The 14,012-nt window shown below is 35.5% G+C and overlaps 1 protein-coding gene and 1 pseudogene across 1 annotated transcript in view; one reads left to right on the forward strand and one right to left on the reverse strand.

The window, feature by feature from the left end:
- The window catches only part of DPP8 (dipeptidyl peptidase 8), a 62,814-nt gene that overhangs the window by 30,132 nt on the left and 18,670 nt on the right, over positions 1-14,012 (forward strand). Inside the window, exons 7-12 of the mRNA XM_007957661.2 lie at positions 689-817; positions 2,060-2,121; positions 3,183-3,283; positions 3,941-4,118; positions 5,034-5,193; positions 8,415-8,494. Coding sequence (XP_007955852.1) covers positions 689-817; positions 2,060-2,121; positions 3,183-3,283; positions 3,941-4,118; positions 5,034-5,193; positions 8,415-8,494 — 710 coding nt within the window. The remainder of the gene's footprint in view (positions 1-688; positions 818-2,059; positions 2,122-3,182; positions 3,284-3,940; positions 4,119-5,033; positions 5,194-8,414; positions 8,495-14,012) is intronic.
- Positions 5,703-5,797, reverse strand: LOC122151866 (annotated as a pseudogene).

The following is a 14,012-nucleotide window of genomic DNA, read 5'->3' on the forward strand; positions in this document are numbered from 1 at the left end:
AACCACCAGCCTTCTGGTTAGCAGTCAAGTGCCTTAGGCACTATTCTACCTGAACTCCTATATATATTATACTATATATATATATCTATATATATAGATACATATATCCACTAATGGGTTGCAGACAGCAGTCTGAACACTTCATGACCATGAAAAATGCTTGTTTTAAAGACATAGCTTGAATTTGGACATTTTGTTTTAAGATATAAAAAGTTTTGTCATAATTGTATTTGTTAGGACCAGACTTTCTGACATGAATAGAGAAACCATTCGGAACAACTGGATTCTATGTAAACTTTTTTTTCCTATTTAAATGTTTTTATATAAAACGTTATAAATATAATTTTTTTAACAAAAATTTAAGGTATGCAAAGATCAAAATCCTTCAAAAGTTTTTCCTGTTTTAAATATACACACACACACATATGTATATACATATATACATATGTGTATGTGTGTGTGTGTGTATTATCTTTAGTTTTTGCCTTCCAAAAGACAACTTTAATTAGAAAAAGTGACTTAGCAGTTACTCATCTTGCTACTACCACTGCTGTCTTCATACATAAACAGTTACAGATTTTATACAGAAATTATTTTTTCACCATGGAAAATCTATACTAGAGGGTATTGGTCAGTTGTTACTACTTTTGGGAATAATTCTGTTAAATCTTCAATATCTCCTTTTAAGCCCCCAGTGGTGGCAAAATTCTTAGAATTCTGTATGAAGAAAATGATGAATCCGAGGTGGAAATTATTCATGTTACATCCCCTATGTTGGAAACAAGGAGGGCAGATTCATTCCGTTATCCTAAAACAGGTACAGTAATCCATTAGCATTCACATTCATTCACTTCTTTCCTAACAAAATTCTCTCTGCAATCATCCAAAGGTAGAGTCAATGTTTGTTCATTTATGGCCTTAATAAAGATTGCTTCATTGAATGTCACTGTAATTTGTGAATTGTAAGCTTACCCTTTTTCATTATTTTGAAAGGTGAAGATTTGCACATAATCAAGGAATGAATAAGAAGCAGCCTTTGTTAGCATATGAAGATTTTTAAGGGATGATGTTCTTAATAAATAAGTAATTTTTTTTTCCATCTTGCTGTTCATAGTGTTTCAGTTGTAAAAATCACACACAATTTCCCCTCTTTATTTCATACTGCTGACTCTTGGTGCTTTTGTCATCCCCCCCACACAGCCCTTTTTTTAATTTGTAATATACACACACCACCACATACATTTCTTCAATTTCTAGATGTATACTTCAGTCACATTGATTACGTTCTTCAACTTGTATATTCATTTTTACTCTTTTCCAAACAGTCCTACCACTGTTAACTACCTGCAATGAAATCTAAGCAAAAATCCTCTCTTTTCCCCTCCCTACCACTCCTGGTGGGAGCTCTGGTGCGTAGTGCTCAAGGCACTTGACTGCTAACCAGAAGGCTGGCAGTTCAAACCCACCAGCCACTCCTCAGAACACAGGTTGGGCAATCTACTTTCATAGTGTTACTGCCTTGGAAACTCAAGGAGGGGTCGCTGTGAGTCGAGTTTGACTCGATGGCACATAACAATAACAGCACCACTCCTGGTAACTACTAAATACTTTTAGTTTCCACATATTATTTCATATAAGTGATAATTATATACTGTTTGTCCTTTTGTGTCTGAACTTATTTTGCTCAGCATAATGCCCTCCATTCATGTAGTAGCATGAGGACTTCATTCTTTTTTATGGCTGAGTAATGTTCCATTTAATGTATGTATATATCATTATTTGCTTACCCATTAATCAGTTGATGAACATTTCAGTTATTTCCATTTTTTGACTATTTTGAATAGTGCTGCAGTGAATATTGGTAAACATATGTCTTGGTCTCCTTTTTTGATACCCATATTTATAAGAATGAATTTGTAGTAGTGATCTGAGAGGTCTTGCTCAATAAAGCTCTGACGTTACAATATTTGTGACTTAATAGTATAGAGGAATGATCTGGCAAAATTAATTTGAGTCATTTTTGAAGTGCATTACTATTCATTTATGTCTCTTTATAAAGGCACGCCAAATCCCAAAGTCACTTTTAAGATGTCAGAAGTAATGATTGATGCTGAAGGAAGGGTAAGTATAAAATATTGGGTTGACTTTTTATGTCATTTGACTAGTCAGTCTAATTGGGATCTTAGATACTCTTTTTTTTTTTTGACTCATTGAATTTGCTGAGACATCTGTGAATCATGATTTCAGGTTGACCTAATTGTCTGCTTTCTAACTTTCTTACTGGTTCCCATGATAGAAATATGGAGATATGCATATTTATCACTCCTTTCTGATAGTTCTTTCTTCTTTGCCTTTGTTAATTCTCCAGATCAATGTTATATCTGTATAGTGGTTATTGACTGGTGTCTTACCTTCTGTGTTGGGTAAATGTCTGTGGTGGATTAAATATCCCACATTTCTCTTGCACTGCTGCTTTCCATTTGGACAGTCAAATGTTTATAAGCAGCTTGCATACAAGGTTAGTTAAAAAGCAGTTTTCTACAGGCATATGAGGTAGATACACTGGGTAGATACGCTCCGTGGAGAGAACAATCATGGGAGAAAGAAGGGCTGTTTATGCACAGGGAGACAGCTCAGGGGGCAGGAGTGCATGGAAGGATGGAATAGGTAACTATTGGGAGGAAGTGGGAGGGGAGCTGTTGCATTGGGTAAATTGTAGTCAATGTCATGAGACAGTGTATGTGAGTTGTTGTATGAAAAGTGAATTTGCTCTATAAATTTTCACCCAAATCACAATTTAAAAAAAAAAAAAAAGTAGTTTTCTCTGCTAGAGTCTTACAGAAAAAAAGTTTGCTTGCCAAGGGCCATTTCATTAATACATTATACAAATATATTTTAAGCTAAGATATAGGGAATTAGACACTAATGTTTTTTAGATATTAGATTCTGAGGTGATGAAAATTTGATTTTACCAGTTATTATCAAGGGTTCTATTAGTATAAACTTATAGAAGAGACATTTAGACTATTCTAATTCTTGTGGGTAGACCTTTTAAGGGCATCCATATAGGTAACTCACAAGATATCTAAGTCTGAAAGTATCTGTTATAGGTAACAGTAAACTAGTGAGCTAGTTATTTCTCTGAGTAATCTATAACTAGATTCTTTCTTCTTTTTGAATAGATTATAGATGTCATAGATAAGGAACTAATTCAACCTTTCGAGATTCTGTTTGAAGGAGTTGAATATATTGCCAGAGCTGGATGGACTCCAGGGGGAAAATAGTGCGTATGTTAAATCGTCACTTCTTTACAACTGATTTAGGATCCAGACCTTTAGAAATGACTGTCCTATTAGATTTGCCTTACAATTGGAACTGCCTTCAAATGCAAATTTGCAGTATGTTATTTCTGTCCATAAGATTTTCCCTGAACTAAATAGATTTGTGGATTTGTAATCCTATAAGCATAAGATTTTAATTCTGTCTTTTGCTTAACCAGTCATGGTTTCATTGTTATTTGTGGTACGTGTTATGACTTTAAGCTTTATTCTTAAGTGTGTATATATATTTTATTGTATAATTTGAGCAGAAATATTTGCAGAGCCTTAAGTGAAAATGGTTATGTATGGTTCCTATGTCATGACACTGGCATTTAATGACTGGCATTTATCAATTACAAAGGAAGAAAATAATTTTAAAGGCCATGCGTGGTTTTGGAAATTTAAAGAAAACCACTTTCTAAACACTTTTTCAAACAACTTTTAAAAATAAGTGTATTTTTAATTAGGCTATTTGTAAGTGATAATTTAACATATACTAAAGCTGTTCTTTCATTATGATTAAAGAAGTAGTGGGTGTTAATAGAAAGAGTAGAAGGGTATCATTCGTTTTCTGAGATTTTGCTTTATTTCTGGTGCTTCTCTTTTATTTGTTTAAATAGTGCTTGGTCCATCCTACTAGATCGCTCCCAAACTCGCCTACAGATAGTGTTGATACCGCCTGAATTATTTATCCCAGTAGAAGATGATGCTATGGAAAGACAGAGACTCATTGAGTCTGTGCCTGACTCTGTGACACCACTGATTATTTATGAAGAAACAACAGACATCTGGATAAATGTACTTATTTCTTTCCCCTGTACTTGATTAAATATTTTCTCAGAATATTAAGGCCAATTAAGTTTCATAGCAAAGTAGCAAAATGAATCTTATTTGTTTGTTTTTCATATTCAGAGGAACAATGAATATTATTTCCTTACTTTGAACATTTCAAGTCAGAATGATAGTGCCCTGGTGGAATGCTTTATAAATACAAGGTAGATTCTGGCTGCAGGTTTGTCGTTGTTCCTGGACATATCAGATACTGAATACACAGCCCCATCATCAGTGTTTCTGAGAGAACTGCAGGAGTCTTGTCTAGAAAAACTTAACGCTTTTAAATTTGCAAACTACATACCAAAATATACTAGTTTTGGATTGAATTTTACATTTGCCAATTTCCTAGAAAAAACTCAGTTACAGAATAAAGCCAGCTCACTCACTGGCTTAGTGTGATCACCCAAAATAGATGATCATTCCATCTTCACTGTGTGGTTCCAATTTTAATATATGTGCTGCTGAAGCAAGCAAAAAAAAAAAAAAAACTTTTTTACAGAAACTTTGTCTTTGGAAAAGAAAATTTAAGAGAATTTTTTCTCATCATTTCTGTAATAGATTTATATTGTTAAGTAAACCTTGTACCATGTTTCAAAGGATTACATAGATGATGAGTAATGAAAAGCTTTTGGTTATAGTTTTCTTTTTTCTCCATTTGGAAACATTTATTTTTCAATGATGAAATCTTTGGCTAAAATAAGATAAATCTGAAAGGCCCAGGCAAAATCTGTAATTGTAAACATACCATGCACTCTAGCGCTGATAGTGATTTATATTTCTAAGTATGTTTATGCAGTAATTATTCTTGCTTAGCTTAATTGAATTTTTTATGTAGTATTTTCATTATTGTGGTATTAAATTTAGCTATTTGTTTTACAGATTCATGATATCTTCCATGTTTTTCCCCAAAGTCATGAAGATGAAATTGAGTTTATTTTTGCCTCTGAATGCAAAACAGGTTTCCGTCATTTATATAAAATCACATCCATTTTAAAGGAAAGCAAATACAAACGATCCAGTGGAGGGCTGCCTGCCCCAAGTAAGAAATTCTTTCCTATTTAAAAAGAAAAAGTGTTGGGGGGGACAGGGGGATGTAATGTCTCTTTTATATACTTCATAAGCAGGAGGACTTGCTTCATTAAACTTACATACATAGATTGAACTGAAATAAGAATATATGCATGTGTAAAAACATAGGAAAAAGGATATCTTGACAGATATCCAATGAACTATTAATAATGAATAATCTTTGAGTAGTGAGATTGTTAATTTTACATTCTACTTTTGCCTTGACTGTAAATTTTGTTTAAAGTGAACTCATATTTAAAAAACTGTTTTCAAAATATTATATAATTTAAAAATATTTATATACTAGATGTTTTTAAAATACTATCTGTATCTGCATTGAAGTTAATTTATGGTTATAGCTCTTCAGATTGATATAAATATGTTGCCCAAGGTGAAATTAAATACTGTGTCAGCTGAATTTCTCTTTAAAAAAGCAGTGGGGTTTTTGTTTTTCTTTTGTGTTTAATTTCGCTTTTTTAAAAAAATATGGACCACTTTACATGTCATCCTTGCACAGGCCATACTAATCTTCACTGTATGGTTCCAATTTTAATATATGGGCTGCTGAAGCAAGCAAAAAAAAAAAAAAAAAAGGATTTTTAAAGAATGCATACATAAGCCTCGAAAAAGTGAAATGATACAAGTACTTCTTTGGGGTTTTTTAAAAAGTTGGGTTGTAGTTTTCTACCTTAATAGTTCAGTTTGTTTTGGAATAGTAGACACTTTATGGTAAGTTATATTAGAGGCTTAACTGCCATTTATAACCTAGCAGACTCAGCATGACCTTTTAAATACCATTCTTACTTGGGAAATGGTGAGCTACATCTTTTAAAAAAAAATAAAACTCACTGCCATCAAGTCGATTCCGACTCATAGTGGCCTCATTGGGTTTCCAGGGCTGTAAATCTTTGCAGAAATAGATTGCCCCATCTTCCTACCACGGAGCAGCTGGTGGGTTTGAACTGCTGATCTTCTAGTTAGCATCCTGATATCTTACCCACTATGCCACCAGAGTTTCTAGAGCTACATCTTAGAACTAGTATAATAATATTTATTTATGATTCTGCTGCTTTCTCTTAGCCTCATTATATAAGACAAGATCTTATATATCCAAGATGGGGAATTTTTTCCTTTACATCCTTAGTTTTCCTTGATCTTTAGTATGAAATTGCCCTTACCAATCTGTTATTCAGAAATTAAAGCCAATGAAGGAATTCCATAAATGTTAGTGATTAAAACTGATCATAGAACTATGAGTAGTAGTTAATTAATTGAAGCAACATTTTAGGGACAGTAATTTAAAAATGATAACTTAAAATTTTATTCCAGTTGAAGGGTATAAGAAGAGCTTACCTCAGTTAACATCTCGGAAAGCCAGTCCTCCATTCCTGTCAGTGTTGATCTCTGGACCACTCACTCAGTCTTTCTACCTCTTCTTTCTTTCTCCTTCCTTCTTTCTTAATCTTTTTTTACTCAAAACCTTTCCTTTTTCCCTTGATAGCTACTTCATTTTCCTCCTTCCCTTTTCTCCTTGAATATAATGTGAAACTATTAGTATTTGTTATGTATATATGTGAAGTAATATTTTCTGATCATAAAGTTAAAGTACTAAGTTGAATTTTTTTTATCTAAGAAAAACTAAACTAAGTATAGGCCCCTGGTTAAAACCTTGTACTCTCTCTCCACCTCAGCCTGTCTTCAGCCTCCCACAGCTGTAGGTATCAGCAACTAGGAAAAGAGATCATTTTCATTTTCTGACCTTCTCCTTAGGCCACTGATAAAGCCTCATCTACCAAGATAGAATCTCAAAAAAGACAAATGGGGTGTATTGATATTTACTATGGTAAAAACTTAGCTGGTGCATTATTTGGAATATGAAGCACAATTGTATTAAACTTTTTCTTCTGTGGTTTTTGAAGTAGTTTATTGGATACCTGGAAGAAATTCCTGTCAACACATTAGATTTCTTTGTTTGGTTAACCAGAGGTCTAGGGATACAGGTGTTCTTTCTTGGCTTTACTGTAAGGATCTACTTTGCTGTTTTTGCATTAACTACATGGATCATTCAATTTATTATTCTGTAATATTGTGAAGACTCCTAACTTGGACTGTTTTTTAAACTGTAAATTTTGTTTTCAATTGAGATGAAATTCATGTAACATAAAACGAACCTTTTTTTTTTTTTTTTTAATTTTATTGTGATTTGGGTGAAAGTTTACAGAGCAAATTCATCTTCCATACAGCAGTTCACATATACTTTGTCTCATGACATTGACTGTAATCTCCCACAGTGCAACAACAGCTCTCTTCCCACTTCCTCCCCATACCCACCTTTTCCCTGTGTCCTTCCCTCCCATGCACTCCTGCCCCTGGAACTGTCTCCCTGTGCATAGACAGCCCTTCTGTTCTCCTATGATGGAGTGTACCTACCTAACGTAAATGTTCAGCTCATATGCCTGTCTTTTTTTTCTTTTAATTTTTATTGTGATTTGGGTGAAAGTTCACAGAGCAAATTCATTTTCCATACAGCAGCTCACATACACTAATGACATTGACTGCAATTTCCCACAATGCAACAGCTCCCCTCCCACTTTCTCCCTATAGTTACCTCTTGCCTGTGTCCTTCTTTCCTATGCATTCCTGCCCCCCAACCTGTCTCCCTGTACAAACACAGCCCTTCTGTTCTCCCATGATTGATCTATCTAAGGATTATATCTGCCTGATGTAAATGTTCAGCTCGTATGCCTGTCTTTTTGTTTGGCTGAAATTCACAGGAGTGGGTTCAGTTCCAGACTTGAAGGGCAGCTAGGGGCGGGGCAGTAGTCTCAGGGGTTCCACCAGGCTCTATCAGACCAGCAAATCTAGTCCCTTTTTTTTTTTTTTTTAAATTCTGAGTTTTGTTCCACATTATTCTCCCACTTTATCTAGGATCTCCTACATAGATCCCCCTCTGAATGGAAAATGAACCATTTTTAAGTGAATAATTCAGTGGCATTTTAGAGCATTTACAGTGTTGTGTAATCATCACCTCTTTCTTTCCAGAATGTTTTCATCAATCCAAATATAACTTGAGTTTTTTAATGCAACTTTTTTGGGGGTGGGGGTGGAAAGAGGATAAGAAACTCTTTTTCATTGTTTCATTTGCTTATAGTCTGGTATAAAGTACTGAATTATAACTGTATTTACCTTTAGGTGATTTCAAGTGCCCTGTCAAAGAGGAAATAGCAATTACCAGTGGAGAATGGGAAGTTCTTGGCCGGCATGGATCTAATGTATGTTGTTTTATTCACTGATATGTTTGGTCAATATCTGTTAAGTGTGTACAGTGTGCAGCTTAATATCCCAGTATTTTGAAAATATCTGTTAGGGACTAAAAGAACTCAAGTACTTGGAAAGAAAGAATCTTAGTTTAAATTATAAATCTCACTTCTTATTCCCCTGATACTGATGTGTTCTGGTTACTTATGGTCACTGTTTTCAAATATATTGTTGCTACTTAATAAGGAAAGGACTGTTCACCCTTTTAGAGTCTGCCATAAGTTGTAAGTTAGGCTATAGCTTCTGCATTAGGACTTGAATGTACTTGTATTTATCTTACCTCACAAATGTTAAACTTTGAGCCAGAAGCTACAAAGAGCTTAGACTGATAAGGAGGAGAAGGAAAATCCACCCATTTCATTCTCAACATATGTCTTTCTAAAGCAATTCAATGAATTCTAATTATTTTTCTTACGCCTTTATGCTAACCAGAAGGCTGGTGGTTCAAACCCACCAGCCACTCCTCGGAAGGAAGGTGAGGCAATCTACTTCCGTAGTGATACCTTGGAAAGCAAGGAGGAGTCACTATGAGTCGGGTCCGGATCTGACTCAATGGCACATAACAACAATAACATGCTTTTCTTAGTACCTACATTTACATTCCATTGCGTATCTGTCAGTTTGGTGTACTTTGGTGACTTGTGTGTTGCTGTGAGGCTGAAGGCTTTGCCACAGGTGTTTCAAATACCAGCAGGGACACCCATGGTGGACAAGTTTCAGCAGAGCTCCAGACTAAGACAAACTCAGAAGAAAAAAGGGACCATCTACTTCTCAAAGAAATGGCCAATGAAAATCTTACGAATAGCAGTTAAACACTCACTGTCTGATACATTATTAGAAAACTTTATGAATAGCCTTGAAACATTGTCTGTATAGTGCCGGAAGATAAGCCACTCAGGTCCAAAGGCACTATACAACTGGGGGAAAGCTGCCTCCTCAAAGTAGAGTTGACATTAATGACATGGATGGAGTAAAACTTTCGGGACCTCCATTTGGTGATGTGGCATGACTCAAAATGGGAAGAAATAGCTGCATACATAAATTAATAATCGGAATGTGGAAAGTACAAAGTATGAATCCAGGAACATTGGAAGTTGTCAAAAATGAAATGGGACACATAAAGATCAATATTCTAAGATTGGGCAATCTACTTCCGTAGTGATACCACCTTGGAAACCCAAGAGGGGCTCACTATGAGTCGGATGTAACTTGAATGCAGTGCGTTTGAGGCATTGGTGAGCTGAAATGGATGAGTTTTGGACATTTTGAATCAATTATATGATATATTATGCCAGGAATGACAAATTGAAGAGGAATAGTGTGACATTCATTGTCACAGACAATGTTTCAAGATCTATCCTGAAGTATGATGCTGTCAATGATAAGATAATATCCATATGCCTACAAAGAAGACCAGTTAATACTACTACTATTCAGATTTACACACCAACTACCAAAGACAAGGAAGTTGAAGATTTTTACCAACTTTTTCAGTCTGAAATCGACCAAACATGTAGTCAAGATATATTGATTATTACTGGTGATAGGAATGTGAAAATTGGAAACAAAAAAGAGTCACTGGTAGTGGGAGAATACGGCCTTGGTGATAGAAATAACACTGGAGATCACATGATAGGATTTTGCAAGACCAACAACTTTTTCATTGCAAATACCTTTTTACAACAACATAAATGGAGACTATACATGTAGCCCTCACCAGATGGAATACACAGGAATCAGATTGACTACATCTGTGGAAAGAGAAGATGGAGAAGCTCAATATCTTCACCCAAAACAAGGCCAGGAGCTGACTGTAGAAGAGACTGTCAACTGCTCATATGCAAGTTCAATTTAAAGCTGAAGACAATTAAAACCAGTCCACAAGAGCCAAAATATGACCTTGATTATATCCCACCTGAAATTAGACACCACCTGAAGAATAGATTTGATGCACTGGATACCAGTGACCAAAAACCAGACAAATTGTGGGATGACATCAAGAACATCATGCAAGAAGAAAGCAAAAGGTCATTAAAAAGACAGGAAAGGAAGAAAAGACTAAAACGGATGTCTGAGGAGACTGCAACTTGCTCTTAAATGGAGAATAGCTAAAGCAAATGGAAGAAATGACAAGGTAAAAGATCTGAACAGAGGATTTCAAAGAGCAGCTCAAGCAAGACATAGGCAGTTATTATAATAAAATGTGCAAAGACCTGGAGTTAGAAAACCAAAAGGGAAGAACACACTCTGCATTTCTCAAGCTGAAAGAACTGAAGGAAAATTCAATCCTCAAGTTGCAATATGGAAAGATTGTATGGGCAAAATATTGAATGATGAAGGAAACATCAAAAGAAGATGCAAGAAATACAGAGTCACTGCACCAAAAAGAATTGGTTGATGTTCATGTATTTCAGGAGGTGACATATGATCAAGAATGAATGGTATTGAAGAAGTCAAAGCTGCACTGAAGGAATTGATGGAATACGCATTGAGATGTTTCAGCAAACAGATGACATGCTGGAGGCTTATCTATGCCAAGAAATTTGGAAGACAGCTACCAGGCCAGCTGGCTGGAAGAGATCCATATTTCAACCTATTTCAAAGAAAGATGATCCCACAGAATGTGGACATTATCAAACAATGTCATTAATATCACATGCAAGTAAAATCTTTCTGAAGATAATTTAAAAATGATTGCAGCAGTATATTGACAGAGAACTTCCAGAAATGCAAGCTGGATTCTGAAGAATGTGGCACAGGGGATTGCTGATGTCAGATGGATCTTGGCTGAAAGTAAAGAATACCAGAAAAATGTTTACTTGTGTTTTATTGGCTATGCAAAAGCATTCAACTTTGTGGATCATAACAAATTATGGGTAACATTGAGAAGAATGAGAATCCCAGAACACTTAATTGTGCTCATGACGAACCTGTCCATAGACCAGGAGACTGTCATTCGAACAGAACAAGGGGATAATGAATGGTTTAAAATCAGAAAGGGAGTGTTTCAGGGTTGTATCCTTTCACCATACTTATTCAACCTGTATGCTGAGCAAATAATCCGAATAGCTGGACTATGTGAAGAAGAACATAGCATCAGGATTGGAGAAAGACTAACAACCTTCACTACGCAGGCAACACAACATTGCTCACTGAAAGTGAAGTTGACTTGAAATACTTACTGATGCAAGATTAAAGACTATAGTCTGAGGTATGAATTACCTCTCAATATAAAGAAAACGAAAATTCTCAAAACTGGACCAATAAGTAGCATCATGATAAATAGAGAAAAGATTGAAGTTGTCAAAGATTTCATATTACTTGGTTTCACAATCAACACCAGTGGAAGCAGCAGTCAAGAAATCAGATGATGTATTGCACTGCGCAAATCTGCAAAAGACATCTTTAAAGTGTTGAAGAGCAAAGATGAAGACTAAAGGGTGCCTAACCTGAGCCATGGTATTTTCAGTCACTTATATTGCATGTTAAAGGTGAACAGTGAATAAGGAAGACCGAAGAAGTGTTCATGCTTTTGAGTTGTGGTGCTGGCGGAGAATACTGAATGTGCCATGGACTGCCAGCAGGACAAACAAATCTGTCCTGGAAGAAGTGCAGTCGGAATGTTCCTTGGAAGCAAGAATGGCCAGACTTCATCTGACGTAGTTTGGTCATTTTGTCAGAAGAGACCATTCCCTGGAGAAGGATATCATGATTGGTAAAGTGGAGGTTCAGCAAAAAAGGGGAAGGCCCTCAATGAGATGGATTGATGTAGTGGCTGCAACAGTGAGCTCAGATATAGCAAGGATTGTGAGGCTGGCACAGGACCAGGCAGTGTTTTGGTCGGTTGTGCATAGGGTCACTGTGAGTCAGAGCCGACTCCACAGCACCTAACAACAACACATTTACTTCACCTTTCAGTTAGGTCATCAGTTTTATGACATCTCTTAAGAATCCATCCTTTGTAGGTATGACACATGTAGTATGATGACATACGCTGCCAGGGTTAGTGAAGGCCTGAATGTATTTCCTCAGATTGACATGGAGATTCACTGAAAGATATGTATCCTGGCTACTGTGGTGGTCATTTGTAGTCCCCAGGGTGATTACAAGAAAGAATGAAAATCTAGGTGCCAGGTTGGTTTTTGTGGGTAAAAGCTTCAGAATATCACAGGTGACCTTTAAAGTCTAATTTCTACTGAGAGTTTCACATGGCCTTCTGGTTATATATCCAAATACACTTTTTTTTTTTTCTTTATAGGGTACTTTGGTTGCTAAAAAAAAAAAAAGTTTGTGTGGGATTCTAGGTTCATATAACAGAAAATTACTCATGAAACTTTCATGTTGTGTAATAATTAGAGGATAAGAACCATTAAATAATACTGAGGGAACCCCACAAAATTGTATTTATACCGATCTGTACCTTGTTTGGACAATCTAAATGTGCCTCTGCTGCTTGCCTTTATGTGCATCAGTTTTCTTCTTTCTTTGTGTCATGCTTATTTATATGGCATGTTTTCTTCTATTTTCTTTTTCTCCTTTTTTTAATTTTTTTTAATTTCTAAATTACCTTTTTCCTTGCCTGCTTTTTCCTGTGACCCTGTTGCCACCTAAAGATTTCTAATTAGATAAAATTTTGAGGCTTTTAAGCCCAAGTGACCCTAGTTGTGGAAGGATGGCTCTCAAAGTGTGGTCCCTGGACCAACAGTAAAGCATCAGCATCACCCAGTAACTTGTTAGAAATGTGAATTTTCAGGTCCACCTTTGACCTCCTCAAAGGAGATCTCTGGTGGTGGGGCCCAGCAATCTGTTTATCAAGACCTCCAGGTGATTCAACCACTTCTTTTGAAGAAAAGAACCATAATAGGTGGAAAGGAGGATTTACTAGTTACTTCAGTTTTGAAAGGTCTAATTCCCAGCTGCTAAATCAAGAGCAGAACTAGTCCTTACCTCTTACACAGAGATTAACATAAACCTGGGAAGCTTCATGAATGTTGTGCTGTTCCCTATTATTTGTATCTCTTTCTGCCTATATGTGACTTCATCTCAAATACTTATTCCTGTCTATGCTACTAAAAAATGTCTAAGGATAAGGAAAAAGGCTTCTGAAAAAAATGTTACATTTGAAAGCACATGCTTTTAGAAATGTATCTTTTATCTGCTGTGTAAAAAAGTTATTTTGAATATTTATTAAACATTGTTTGAGTGGGCTGATAGAAGATTTTTTAAAGGAACAATAAAAGAAAACCACTTATTCAGAATCTACTGTAATTTGAGAATAGTAAGGGAATTTGGCTGTTTACTTACAAGTTTTTTGAGTTCTGAATGAAGACTTGAAAAATCTTATCCATACTCATTTATAAGCATATTAGTATTGAAATTGTGATTGAGTTCAAATATTCTTTAACCCAGTAGATAAAACACTTTCAAATTTGTACAAAAGACTAAAAGTCCTGCCTAAGGTAATGCTGCACT

The sequence above is a fragment of the Orycteropus afer genome, unplaced genomic scaffold, assembly GCF_000298275.1.
Source record: "Orycteropus afer afer isolate SDZICR_OR568_19922 unplaced genomic scaffold, OryAfe1.0 scaffold00015, whole genome shotgun sequence".
Lineage (NCBI taxonomy): Eukaryota > Metazoa > Chordata > Mammalia > Tubulidentata > Orycteropodidae > Orycteropus > Orycteropus afer.